Below are 13,871 nucleotides of genomic sequence, written 5' to 3'. Positions count from 1 at the left end.
AAAAAAAAAAAAAAAAAAAAAAAAAAAAAGGAGAACATGTCCAGGAACAGTGTGTATTCCCACTAGCCAGAGTGAAAAACCTCATAATCCATGGGACATTGGGTAGAGTATGTGTACTCAGAAGGGTCATACCTCAGTAGTAGGCAAAATTAGTTTGAGAAGAATCAAGATTGTACTACCTAAAAAAAATTATAGCAAGCTGGCACACACCTGTAATCCCAGCACTCGGGAGATTGAGGCAGGAGGATTGCTGTGAGTTCGAGACCAGCCTGGGCTACATAGTGAGTTCCAGGTTAGTCTCAACTACATAGTGAGACCCTGTCTCAAAAAACACCCCCAAAAAATTACAGCAAGCTTTGAAAGTATTGAAGTGTTTACAAGTGACTTAACTACTGTATATGCCTAAAATAAACCTCAAGAATACTTACAATATACAAAATTCAGCATTGAAAATGGTAAAATTTACAATGTCTAACAGCCAATAAAAAAATCAACAAGTATATAAAGCAGGAAAATAATGAAGAGGAAAATTTAATCAATTCAAACTGACTTAGAAATGACACACATGATAAAACTAGAAAAAAATACATTAAATACTGTAGTTATTATAATAATATTCAGGAAGGAGAAGTGATTGAGTATGTTGATAGATACATGGACTACATATTATATATTTTATATATACTTATATTTATACTATATATCATTTTATAAAATAAAAAATATAAAATTTTCACTGGAAAAGATTAATAGCACATGTAATATTATAGAAGATTACTAAATCTGATGACATAGAAATAGAAATGATACAAAACAAAAGAAGAAAAAAAAACTAGTGAAAAAGTGAACAGAGTAGCAACATACTATGGACACTACCACACAATCTTCAATATATACTTGGAGTCCCCAGAGTAGAACAGAGAAACAAAAAGTATTTAAGGAAATAATGCCCCAAAATTTCCTAAAATCGATGAATACGATAAACTCACACATTCTAGAGGGTCCATGAACCCCAACCACAAGAAACATAGGGAAGATTATATCAAGACACATCACAGTCAAATTGCTTAAAACTGAGACAAAGAACAAAACTATTCAAAGAATACCTGGAGCCAAAAAAAATCACAACTTGAGATTGGGGTGTAGCACAGTGATACAGCTCACATGTACAGGCCTTGAGTTTGATCCCCAGCAACAAAAAAGGAGGAGGAAGGGAAAATGGAGGATGGGCATAATCACAATCTAGGCTGATAAGGGTAAAGAAGACTTGATTTTTTTTCATATCATTTTCATATACCACTCCAGTGAAGGACAATTATGATTTTTAACTGTTATCAAGCACTCTTAATAAATCAAACAGAGCACATAACCCAAATTGACTATTACTACCATACAGACTGGCAAAGAAAACAAGCAACACTAACATTTAAGAAGACAAATGCTTTAGCACTGTCCCATTTAATCCTTCAACAACCAAAATGAAACATAATTATTACTCCATTTTATAGATGAGGAATGAGGTACAGAGAGGCTGAGTAACCTGTTTATGCTCTCATGGATAATGAGTGGTGAAGTCAGGACTCAGATGCACAGGCAATCTGACTCCAGAGTCCACATGGCTAACCGCTCCATTATGCTGCTCCCCATCAGAGAAATATCCAAATCTACACAATCCAGAGGCAGAATGAAAAATAAACCAGTTATCTGAATTACTCTAGATAAAAATTACAAGCATTTAAAGAGAAGAATGATAACATCTAGAGAGGAAAAACAGTAAAACATATTGGAAAGATACAGATGATAAACTATTTTTTATATAATGCCAAGTATATCATGAAGATTTGATCATTAAGCTAAACTTGAAAAAGTGTGACAATATTCCAACAGACTCTAATGGAGAGACTGAGAACTAAAGCAAAAGGAAGGCCATCTCTAAGGAAGCTCTAATCACTATTGGTTGAGTATGAAGTTGTTCTAATTTTAAACATTTGTTTCCAACATGCCACCAGAACATATTACAAAAGCCATCAATCTAATCATCAGATGCCTAATTATACAATCAATAATAAAAGTCCCCCAAAATGTTCTCATCAATCTCCAGTGACAGACTCATGCCAAGGACATGAACAACTATGCCCCAGAGGGATTGTTTCAGAATGGAATGATACTCATTTTGTACTAATAATAACTTCCAAAATGCAACACCTGATGGAACTTTACCTTAGGCGTCTCAAATATTTGTTCCAAATGTATGATGTGCTCATGTTTTACACTTTTTAGGATGTTCACCTCCCGTTCAAGTAACTTCACGGCAGAGCTTCCAGCCTTAATCAATGAAGAAACACAGATTTCACATATGAATGTAACTCTTACATTCCACAGTACAAACGTTAGTTATTTTATACTGTTTTCTACATTTCTTGAGAAGTTTCTTTTTCAAATGATACCAGGCATTTTATCCCATGATCAAATTAAATTATGCCCCTTCTTTCCTTTGTCCAATTTCAAGTCCTATTTAATTTGGCCTCATTGTACATCTATCTCACGAGCTGTTTTTATAAATTAGCTACAACATGTTATCTTCCCTTCCCAAAATTATTCCAAGTTTTAGTATGCTTTTTTATATTTCTTTGAAAATCACACTGACTCTTTCATTTTAGCATAATAAAAACAAAATATTTTTAAAATTTAAATTAATTTTATTGGTACAATTTAAAAATACAAGATGATCACATTCATCAAAGAGAATCTGTATCTGCACTTGGCATATTTTGATTCCTCTTTTTCTCCCAATCCCCTCTCCTCCCTCCTACCACCCTCACCTCCCTATTTACAAAAAGCTTTGTTTCCATTTTGCCTTTTCTCATTTTTTTCTTTTCCCTTCATTTTATTCCCCTCTTCACAGTCTCTCTTTCCTTTTGAACAATTTCTTTCTATTTCACATTATTATACATTTTTGCCCTTATTTACTCTTTCAACTTCTCACACCAGAAAGACAATGTGATATAAAAACAAAATCTTCCAGGGACATCTATTGGAAATGTTTTTTATAAGAAAATGTTTTTATTTTGTCTTGCTATCTTCTTTTGATCAAAAGAAACAATAGCTCATCTAATTAAAATTTTACCTAGGATCATTCCACTTCTGCTTCTAACTTTATTCTTCAACCTTTAGTGTCTTATGATGAGTAGAATATTGACCTATGATGAGTAGAATACCCTACCTATGTAGAATGCAAGCATATTTTAAGGTTTTTTATTATTAATTATAATAATCTCATTTTACTACTGTAGTTTTCTGTAAACTCTCAACATCAATATATGCATGAAAGATTAATTACTAAAGTCACAAGTAGGTATCTTGTCTATACTGTAAAACTGAACCTCTAACCTACCTGACACCAAGAAAGCAATAGAAATAGCATTCTAGCTAGCACTGTGGGATGCTACCTAAAGTTCTAAAGAATTCTAAGGATTTATAAAGGTTCTTAAATGCTTTGTTAAGACTGATATGTTATTGTACTAAACTTTAGAAGAAATTTGCTATAGTTTGGGGGGTTTTTGTTTTGTTTTTTGAGACAGAGTCTTGCTTTATATTGCAGGCTGGCCTTGAACTCACTATGTAGCCCAGGCTGGCCTCAAACTCATGGCAATCCTCCTGCTTCAGCTTCCCAAGTGCTGGGATTACAGGCATGCACCATCATAGTTGGCACTATAGTTTGTTTTAAAGAATACATTAAAAGCTATTGTTTAGTTTTATAAATACAGTATTTATCACCACAAACTTAAGAAGAAAGTGCCATAATGTTGTTTTGTTTTTTCCCAGGCATAAAAATTTTTAAAGCTGATAAAATGATCCAAGTATAAAGTCTGAGGCCTTAGACTCTACCTTAAAGAGAAGCCCAGTTTTTCTCCACTCCAATAGGAAACACATCAAGGAATACAGTGGCTAAAAGTAATCAGTATACTAGATAGTCTTGGGAGAAAGCAGCTCAAACAGAAGGAGCAGGCAGGATAAAGAAACAAAAAATTACCCAATGATGAAGACTGAGGAAACTGAATGACAGGGAAGGATAGAAGAAATACCTACATTAGGAGAGTGCATTAGAACACCTCCTATCTAAGACACCTGTAGCCCACAGACCTACTCCTAAACACACTGAGTAGCAGCCTTTACTTTCAACTTGCCCTGGCAAAATTTGCCAATTTGATTACACTGGTTATGTTAATCCTTCCATTGATTTTTTTCCAGACAGCACTTATCCACTGAATTCATGAATTAGTCTCTCTCCAGGATGGCAGAGTATGCCCACACAGCTCCAGTAGGTCAGTCCGGTCCTGGTCCCCAGCATCAGACAGAGGTGGTGTTGTGTGAAAGCTGTGCTGCCCCAAATTACCCTGCACTGGCACTGTGTCCTTAACATATGCTCTTGTAACGAGCCTTACCTTTTCTTTATTTACTTTTTTAATTGCCCACTTAGTTTCTGTTTCTTTGTCTTTAGCTTCAAAGACCATTCCAAAACTCCCTTGTCCCAGCGTTCTTCCAAAAGTATAGAATTCCTAGAAACAGAGTAAGAGTTCCTTTATCTGTCTCTGCCATTCATCTGGTATTTAAAATGAACTCATAACACTGACAGCTATTGGGCACTTGGCCCAAAGGAAGAGATTCTTCTCTAGGGTAAAATCAAATAGAAGACTTTGCTACATATTTGCTTTAGTGTTAATAAATACATCTTAATTAACTCAAAATAAGTTTTGATGAATTTTTTGATTAATACCCCTCTTTGGAGGGAAACCATAAAAGTCTTAAGGATGAAATGAGGAAAAGCTTTGAAAATGTATAAAAATGAATCTCTTTCAACTTATAATGTAATGAAATATCTTTGTGAGACAGAGGACAAGTAGAATATTAACACATACACACATATATATATGTGTGTTTGCTGTGTGCATGTATATAAAAAAATACATTCACCCAAAAATTATCCCAGAACTCTGGAAGCTATACTACAAAACCAATACATATAACAATTGAACAAGTGCTTCCTTGTTTAACAAGTAATGCTTTTTCCTTATTTTCATTATCTCTACTAGATCTTATTTTTATTGCTTTATTCATTTTGTTTAGAAAAAGCAATGTGTAACAGAAATCTTAATATAAATCAGTACCGAGAAGAAAATAACCACCACCCATAATTGTACTATCCAGACCAAGTATCTTTCTGTTTATCATTTACCTTTTACTTTAAAAAGAGAATGTATTAGCTTTTCCAACAGCAGAATTGCAGTTCACATTGCAAAATTAAACACAGGTGACTCATTTACACTTTCATTCTTGTGAATAGCGAGAGGAGCCAATTTCCCCAATTCAAATCACTCCAGAGTACTGAGCAGAGCTTCTGGACCCACTGTGCATGGGGCCCAGCACATGAGAGAGCAGCTGAGCTAGTGCCACTAGGCGAAGCCTCTGCCAGGTCCGGCAGCCAAGGCCTTCCCAGTGGACACTACGCCACCTTTCCATGTAGCCATTTGCACCTTTGCCATGAAACAGGAATAAGCCACTCACATTTTCTATTGCTCGCTCCTTTCTTATTTTTCTAAAGGAAGATTCACTGCCCAACAACTGACCTCCTTCCTATAGGGCTTCCTGTTTAACTCTGCACCATGGTGATTATTCCTTCACGTTTACTCCTTCAGCATGCACACACTGGTCCTCAAACACTATTACTCTCTTGCTTATTTTGGCTCATTTTTCTCTGGATGGTATGAAGGTCCTTAAGGAACCTGCTTTTGGCTTTCTAGACCTAGTTTCTCCCTCTTCCCTGATACCGCACAATAGCATAATAGTAAAATGAAAGTCAGAAAACTCAGATGATTATGAAGAAAGTAAGACAAAATATAACTTTGTTTCATTATGTTTATATGTAACCCCATCTATATATTATATAAAGTGAACTAAATCTCAATTAAAATGTTCATTTACCCTTTTTCCCCACAGGAAAAAAAAAATGTCTTCTTACTTATTTCCCAAATTTTCTTGCCCTTTAAAAATTAAACTTTTATTAATTTCTAAATGTACAGAATCACAATTTAGATACAGTATAGTGCCACATAGGGCCAGGGATTTAGCTCAGTGGTTCGGTGGCCTGCCTTACAAGCGCAAGGACCCAAGTTCAATCCCCGGTACCAAAAAAAAACATATAAATAGGATCTTTAAAATGAGAAGTTCCCAATTAGTTTTACCTTCATTGCTTTGGTAAATAAGGGGAAAATAATCTCTTGTCTCTAATAATTTTAAGATGATGCTATTAACAATGGTAGTGTAGGTTTATTATCATTGACAGAGAACATTCATAATAAAGTTTGGAGAGTGAAAAGCATGTGTAGGTGCTTACATTGAGATCCAAAAATGATGTTCATCTAAATATTAAGAGAAATTAACTATGGGGAGCAGAATTGTGGTTGCCCAAAATATTTAAAATGAGTCTATTCATGTTAGGTAGGAAAGGAAGTGTGAACTTTAATTCTACCAGTTAAAGTTATTTCTTTTAAAACGTGTATATATTTGAAATATTTCATAATTTAAATAGAAAAAAATTTAAGAAAAATAGAATGAAACTGACAAATGCATAGAAAAACAAATGTAATAAATGTTAAATTTGCTCTAACTGCCTGATGATTATTATTTTCTTCACTTCTTTATTCAATTTCATAATTTTTCAAATTAACACATGTTGCTTTTAGAAAATTTCTGAGTAGATTTAAAACAGTAAATTTGTGGGATTTTTAAAGTGCATGGTTTTTATTTAAAAGGAGGAAATGTAAACTTTTAAAGTAAAAATTTCTCAAGAATTTTCCTGAACACTTCAAAATCAATGGCCAAATAGCTCCTAAAACTATTTTTAAAGTTACTTAGCATTATGACAATTTTCTTCTTTTTTTCTTTAATCATATTTTAAAGAGAAACATTTTAATTTTTTAAATAGTTCCAATATTTAATTCATATTTTACATATTAATAGGATTTCTGGAAAGAATAATGCTGATATTGATGCAATCTGGAAAAGATGGAGGGGTTCACAAGAAAAACTATGAATTCAGTACCAATTGCCACGGGAGAGAACAACTGAACTATATAAAATCACCTGGCTTCTGTATTTTCCAGACATCTACACAAAGATTTCACAATTGCCTTGAAGACTAGCCAAGATGCTTGGACCAAAATACTCTGCTTTTGTTTAAACAAAATGCCTTCTACTTGAATTAAAGTCCTTTTAGTCCTCCATGAACAGCATAGTGTATGCATTTTCTTACTAAAAATTTTGACATACTTGAAAAATGTTAAAAATTTCTAGCTGGGGATTTAGCTCAGCGGTTTGGTGGCCTGTCTTGCAAGTGCAAGGACCCAAGTTCAATCCCTGGTACCAAAAAAAAAAAAAAAAAAAAAAATTCTGCTTTCTTTACTTCTCTACAGACTGACTTATTGTTTCCATTAACCACTGGTTTAGAAAAAAACAAAAAACAAAAAACAAAAAACCTAGAAGTTCCTAATAGCTTCATCCTGTTTCTCCTACATACTTTAATAGCTGCTCCATTCGCCATCCGTATGTGAGGAACTTTTCCTTCTGTAACATTGCCACGACCCCAGTGCTGTTGAGATGTTTTTCTCTCTATGATTGAAGTTCCTAATGGCTAGGAAAAAGGGGAATTTGGAAAAATAATTTTAAGACAACTATTCTTGTTGATAAAGAACTCTAGATACATCTGATAAATTTTTAATATGAGTGACGATATTAACTATCACAAAAGTCTATACTGTCTTTTTCAAATTCTAAGTCCTATGTGATTCATTGGCTCATGAAGCAACATAAGACCTTAAGAAGTCACTCAGTCCAATCTTCCCAACCCAGGTACGTGTACATGATAATCTGCATAACAGATACATCAGAATTTACTTGAAAATTCTTTAAAAATACCATAGAAGCTAAATTCACAGCATTAACAATCATCCTTGTTTCAAAACATAAATTTCTAATCCCTTATATTTAAGTTGCTCAGACATTCACAGAATATGCTTTAAATGAAAATAACAACTCACTCGGAGACACCTGTGATAAAGAAACTATACAGTAATACAAATCATAATAGGTGAGAGTAAAATGTGAAAAGGCTTCAACTTTGATGAATAAAAACTGATTTTCCTTAAACTGCTTTCTGTCTTCCAAGTTGTGTTACAACAGCTATAATTTTTCATACTGACTCTTTTTTATATAAATGAATATAGACAAATCACTTCAACTGATTATGTAAAGGTTGTTTATAACTAATGCAAACTGCTTTGTAAAATATATTTGGTATTCTAGCTAGAAAACCAGAAAACACACATATTATTAACCACAACCATAAATCTCAGTCTACATCAACTGATGCAAGTGCTCAAAAATTCAGATTGAATATAACTATGAAAACCAATCCTTCTCTATATAACCCAAGCTTCTGTGTAACTCAGGACCATGGGAAATATTTAATTTGGACAGTGATTAGATATATCAAACATCTAACCAGCAACCAACTTTGTTCACCTGTCCTGTGTGAAAGAAATATTCTTTTAACAGTTAAGAAGGCAGTGAATTAGCTGACAAGGACTCAAGGAATATAGAAGAAGCAAGGAATGCAATAAGAGAATGGATTGTCAAACTGTGTTGACATGCTGAATCTTCAATATTTACCAAATCTTTCCCAGAAATGTCTCTGCTGGTATTTTTTTCTTTTTTTCTATCTGGTGGAAATAAGAATTCTGTACTATCAGCACTTGATGTCTGTGACATTTCTACCACCAAAACTGGAGAAATGCTTGCACCACAAGAAAGTCCATCTTTCTGCGTCGTGGATGAACTACTGGGGCAATTTGTGGAGTTTTTATTTAAACTACTGTCAGCCATTTGATTAACTCTGCAACAAAAATAACTTGAAAGATGATTCCACTTTTCAAGAAAGAAAACCAGGTCAGAAAGGATATGCCTGGTTGATTGTGAGAACTGCAACTTCTAATTGATGAGGTCCTTAGGTTTATAATGCTCTCAGCTTACATTCACACAGGAGAGAAAGCTGCAGAAAGAAAAGAAATCACCAATGAGAAAATTCATATCCTAGAAATCAATGAAAAGCTAGCAATTTGAATCAAAAGCATTCCATATAAACATGAAAAGTTATTATTAACAAAAAATTTGACCACAAACCTGTTGAAAAATGTGGTCTAAAATAGAGTCTTATTAAACTGTAATACTGGGTTATGAAATCAAATTTGATGAGTATAATCTTTTAATAAAGTAGAAAAAAACAGATATCAGTATTTTGCATAAATTCTTGGTAAGTTCCATGAAATGTTTAATTATACAAATATATACTATAGAATGTTACTGTGGATTGTGGTAAACAAAAATCTAAAAATATTGGTGTAAAACATACATTACAATTGGGTGTGGTGGCACACGCCCATAATCCCAGCATTCTGGATGGCTGAGGCAAGAGAATTACAAACTCAAACCCAGGTTAGGCAACTTAGCAATTTAGGAGACCCTGTCTCAAAGATAACGTGAAATAGGAAGAAAAGGTACAAAGGGGAAGAGGGAGTGAGAAGGGTAGGGGAAAAGAATGAAATTAATATGAGAAAAAGAAAAAATGGAAACAGTCTTTTGTAGATGTGGTGGGGTGGAGAGGTTGAAGGGAGGGCAGAGGAATGAGGAAAAAATAAGAACCAAGATGTAAAGGTGCAGATTTCCAATGATGAATGTCATTATACTGTATACCTTACATGTACCAATAAAATTAATTTTAAAAAATAACAAAAAGGTCCAGGGATTGTAGCTCATTGCAAGGGTCAGGGGTTCAATCTTCCTTATTGCCTCTCTCCCCAAAATGCTGTGGTTTCAGAATTTAAAGCCTTTATCTATTTATTATCAGAGTACATTCTTATTACACACTTCACAAAGGAATAGATTTCATGAAACTACCCAATTCTAAAAGTTTAAAGAGAGTATTAGAAGTAATCTCATTTTTATACTTACATTGCAAAAATAGGAATAAGCGAGTGCATTTTACACTGGGCCTAGATCAGGATGCCCAGAATTCTACCAAACTAGGTTCATTTGTATAGTGGGAATTTGGGAAGAAGGAAGAAATATACTCTTCAGTACTGAGAAGGAAATAACTTGAGAAACTTGCAGAAGTAACTAGGATCACATTATTATGGTTTTATGGCATATTAGTTCAGACACTCTTTCAAAGTATTATTCTAGTCAAAGAGTTAGAAGGTTTGAGATATCTGGAGTAAACCTCTATTCTTTAAACTGGGATAAACTTGGCCAGAACAGGACATTAAATATCTTTATTTCATTAAAGAAATATATTTCTAGTCTTATTGTCTAAGATTGGTCTTTTAATTAAAAAATGTTTTACCAAGACCTTATCTATTTTGATTATGACATTTTGATTAGATCTTCTGATATGTCATATTGTATTCAAATCTTTCCTAATATTAAAGCATTCTTACATTTATACTATGAAACTTGTACGCTTATAATGGATGATTCCATTAAGGTACTGAAAAATTGGCACGTTTGTGTTTTGAGTTTTCACAGTTATATTCATACATTAACTTGGCCTATAATTTTCCTGTGTAGTCATCTTTGTTGGGTTTTGATATGAGATGCTGGATAATTTCATAAAATACACTGGATATCTTTCAATTTTGCAATGTTTGGTGACAATATATATAACACATGAGTCCCCAGGAAAGCCTGCCAGGCCCATAGGATTTTATGAAAGATATTGCTAGTAGCTTATCCAATATTTATTGCCCCATTCTTCTTTACTGAGAGAATCCTGATTCTCTGAGAATCCAGCAATGTGCTTGTTAATATCTTAAGCTTCTTGGGTTTCCTTACAGATATGGGGATAATCATATGATTTACATCCTAGAAAGTTAAGGCATACAGCAAAACTACTTAAAAGAAAATTTGTGTTTCTAAACTTTTACTAAAATCGTGAAGAAGGGTAAAAATATACTAAGTGTTAGGCAGTCAAATAAAAAAGATAGAAATTTTAAAATGAATTTTTAAAAAATTTAAGATGAATAGAAATGACAAAAATACAAGTGTGGTTGGATTTTGTCTAAAGGCCCTACATAAATTGCCGTCTGCTTCTTCTGCCCATGTTCCTCTTCTCAAACATTACCTGCTCCCTCACTTCACTGTGGTCTCTTCGCATTTAAGATGCCTTTTCTATACACTTGATCCAAAAGAGGTGCGTTCTCTTGATCCTTTCACCTTACTTTCTCTTCATAGCACTTATTATTTCACTCAGCAAGTTTTACAGTAGAGCTCTTTTCCATTTTTAGTGAACAAATGATTCCCATATAAACTTGCAGAGCAATGCAAGGCCATCTAGCTCAGTTTATTCAGTTAGAACAATGAAAAGCTAATATGGTAGGGTTCCCCAAAAGTTGGGGGGGATTTTACTGGCCAATCTCATTTGTGAAAAAATGCAAAAATTAATGTGCATTTATCCCAGGTGATGTGTACTGGGTATTCCAAGGTTATTTAGACAGAAATAATAGACAAGTCAGCCCAACATGTATGATCTTTCATCAAAATAGTGGGGAAAGATTTTCTGTTGTTAAAATTCATAATGGCAACAATAAGGAAAGATGCATAAAAAGTACCCTCCAAGCAGGCAGAGGGAAAAAGAATGTGTCTGATGCCACTGAACACACACTTGCACTCACATACACTTCTCTTACAAATGCTTTCCCTTGTTTCTAAAGTAAATGTAGCAGGACAATGACAACTCAGAATGTACCCATATACACTTCACAACATGATTTAACTTCAAGCCTAGAAGAAAATGCTTTGCATTTCCAGTTAAATATAAAGCCTGTAACTATCACTGACTCAGAGCAGTGGAACAGACCTGCAAATAATATCCTTTATGTTTAGGAAAAATATCACTTTCTCGCTGCAGGTTTAGAAATGTTTCACGTCAGATGTGTATCATATAATTCTATGTGTGCTAAGAATACTGATTTTATGGCATTTTTATAAGAAGTTGTAAGAATTGTTAATAATGTAAAGGTTTATTTAAACTCTACTGAGTTGGCTGGGGATTTAGCTCAGTGGTTCCAGCATCTGCCTTACTAGTGCAAGGGCCTGAGTTTGATCCCCGGTACGAAAAAAAAAAAAAGAGGTAAATAAATGAAACTGTTATCTTAATTTCTTTTCTAGCTATATCATTATTCATGTATAGAAATCTTACTAATTTTGAGTGCTTAATTTTTATCCAATAACATTCCCAAATTCATGTATTAATCCCAACAAGTGTTGATGAACATGTGGAGGAAAGGGAGCCCTAATACACCGTTAGTGGGAATGTAGACTAGTAGAACCATTATGAAAGACAATGAGGCATTTCTAAAGAAATTAAAGACAAATCTATTAATAGGACACAGCAATTCTCACCTTGATGTGTACATATAAAAGAGATGAAAATAAAGTGTTTGTAGATGGGGAGGGGAGGAGGGGGTGAAGGGAGGGCAGAGGTAAGGGGAAAAAATGAGAATCAAGACTTGCCATGTAAAGGTACATGATCCCAACAATGAATGTAACTGTACTGTATCCCTAAAATGTACCAATAAACTCAATAAAATTTAAAAAATAAATAAATAAAATAAAAGAGATGAAGCCAGGAGGACCACAGGTTCAAGCCCAGCTTGGGCAACTTAGCAAGACCCTGTCTGAAAAAAATAAAATGGACTGGAACCTAGTTCAGTGCAAAGGCCCTAGGTTCAATTCCCAGTACAGAGAGAGAGAGAGAGAGAGAGAGAGAGAGAGAATCACCACCTCCTAAAGATAGCTTCACTCCCACGTTCATTGCAGCATCACTTACAGTAGCCAAGATATGAAACAACCTAAATGCCCACTGACAAAAGCATGGATAAAGAAAATGTGATATGTGAATATAATTCTGCCTCTAAAAAGGAGATACTGCCATTTGCTACAGGATCTAGGGAATGTTATGCTAAATGAAATATCCAAACACAGAAAGGAAGCTTGTATAATTTTATTTACATGTGAGGTTTAAAAAGAAAAAAAAAAAAAAAGCTTGGGGCTGGGGATTTAGCTCAGTGGTTCTGCTGCCTGCCTTTCAACACAAGGACCCGAGTTCCATCCCTGGTACCAAAATAAATTAAAAAATCTCAAATACACAAGACAGAAAATGAAACAGTGGTTACCATAGTGGAGAGCGAAAGGAAATGGAAAAATGTAAGTCAAAGGATACAAAACAGCAGATGTGTAGAATGAACAAGCCTAGTGATCTACTGTTCAATAACATGAAGACTAAAGTTATTTTTAAAAATGGTGTTGTATTAGGAATTTTTATTAAACACGTAGGTTTTAGCTACTCTTGTCACAAAAAAGTAACCATCAGATAATAAATACATTAATCTGCTCCACTAAAGTAACTTACCTATATGAATTCTATAACGTTGTATTGTAAACTTCAAAGATATACCATAAAATCAATTAAATAAGTGAATAAATTTTCCATTTAAAATGGCTTTTGGGGATCTAAAAACAGTTCTTTTTTTCCTTAGCTTTGTTCAGAAAGCATTTCCTTTATTTTTTCATCAATTCTTTTTTCTTTTTTATTTTTTTGGTACCAGGGATTGAACTCTGGTCCTTGCGCTTGCAAGGCAGGCCACTGAACCGCTGGGCTAATTCTCCAGCCCCCATCAATTCTTAATAAATCATCATTATGGTATCACTGACACTGACATAAACTTCTAAGCACTTTCTTGCTCCCATTTTCTGATTTA

At 33.9% G+C, this 13,871-nt stretch overlaps 1 protein-coding gene across 5 annotated transcripts in view; it reads right to left on the bottom strand.

Moving 5' to 3' along the window:
- The window catches only part of Stk33 (serine/threonine kinase 33), a 192,244-nt gene that overhangs the window by 72,567 nt on the left and 105,806 nt on the right, over positions 1–13,871 (bottom strand). For all 5 annotated transcript variants that reach the window (XM_033764163.1, XM_033764162.1, XM_010615349.2 and 2 more), the window contains 4 exons: positions 8,728–9,106; positions 7,577–7,690; positions 4,446–4,559; positions 2,221–2,325 (listed from right to left, as the gene is read on the bottom strand). In XM_033764163.1, coding sequence (XP_033620054.1) covers positions 2,221–2,325; positions 4,446–4,559; positions 7,577–7,690; positions 8,728–8,940 — 546 coding nt within the window. In that variant the 5' untranslated portion in view covers positions 8,941–9,106. The remainder of the gene's footprint in view (positions 1–2,220; positions 2,326–4,445; positions 4,560–7,576; positions 7,691–8,727; positions 9,107–13,871) is intronic.

This window comes from Fukomys damarensis, unplaced genomic scaffold (genome assembly GCF_012274545.1).
Source record: "Fukomys damarensis isolate Sample0158 unplaced genomic scaffold, DMR_v1.0_HiC HiC_scaffold_16, whole genome shotgun sequence".
Classification (NCBI taxonomy): Eukaryota; Metazoa; Chordata; class Mammalia; order Rodentia; family Bathyergidae; genus Fukomys; species Fukomys damarensis.
The sequence above is the reverse complement of the archived record's forward strand: the minus strand, read 5'-3'. Positions and strand labels throughout refer to the sequence as shown.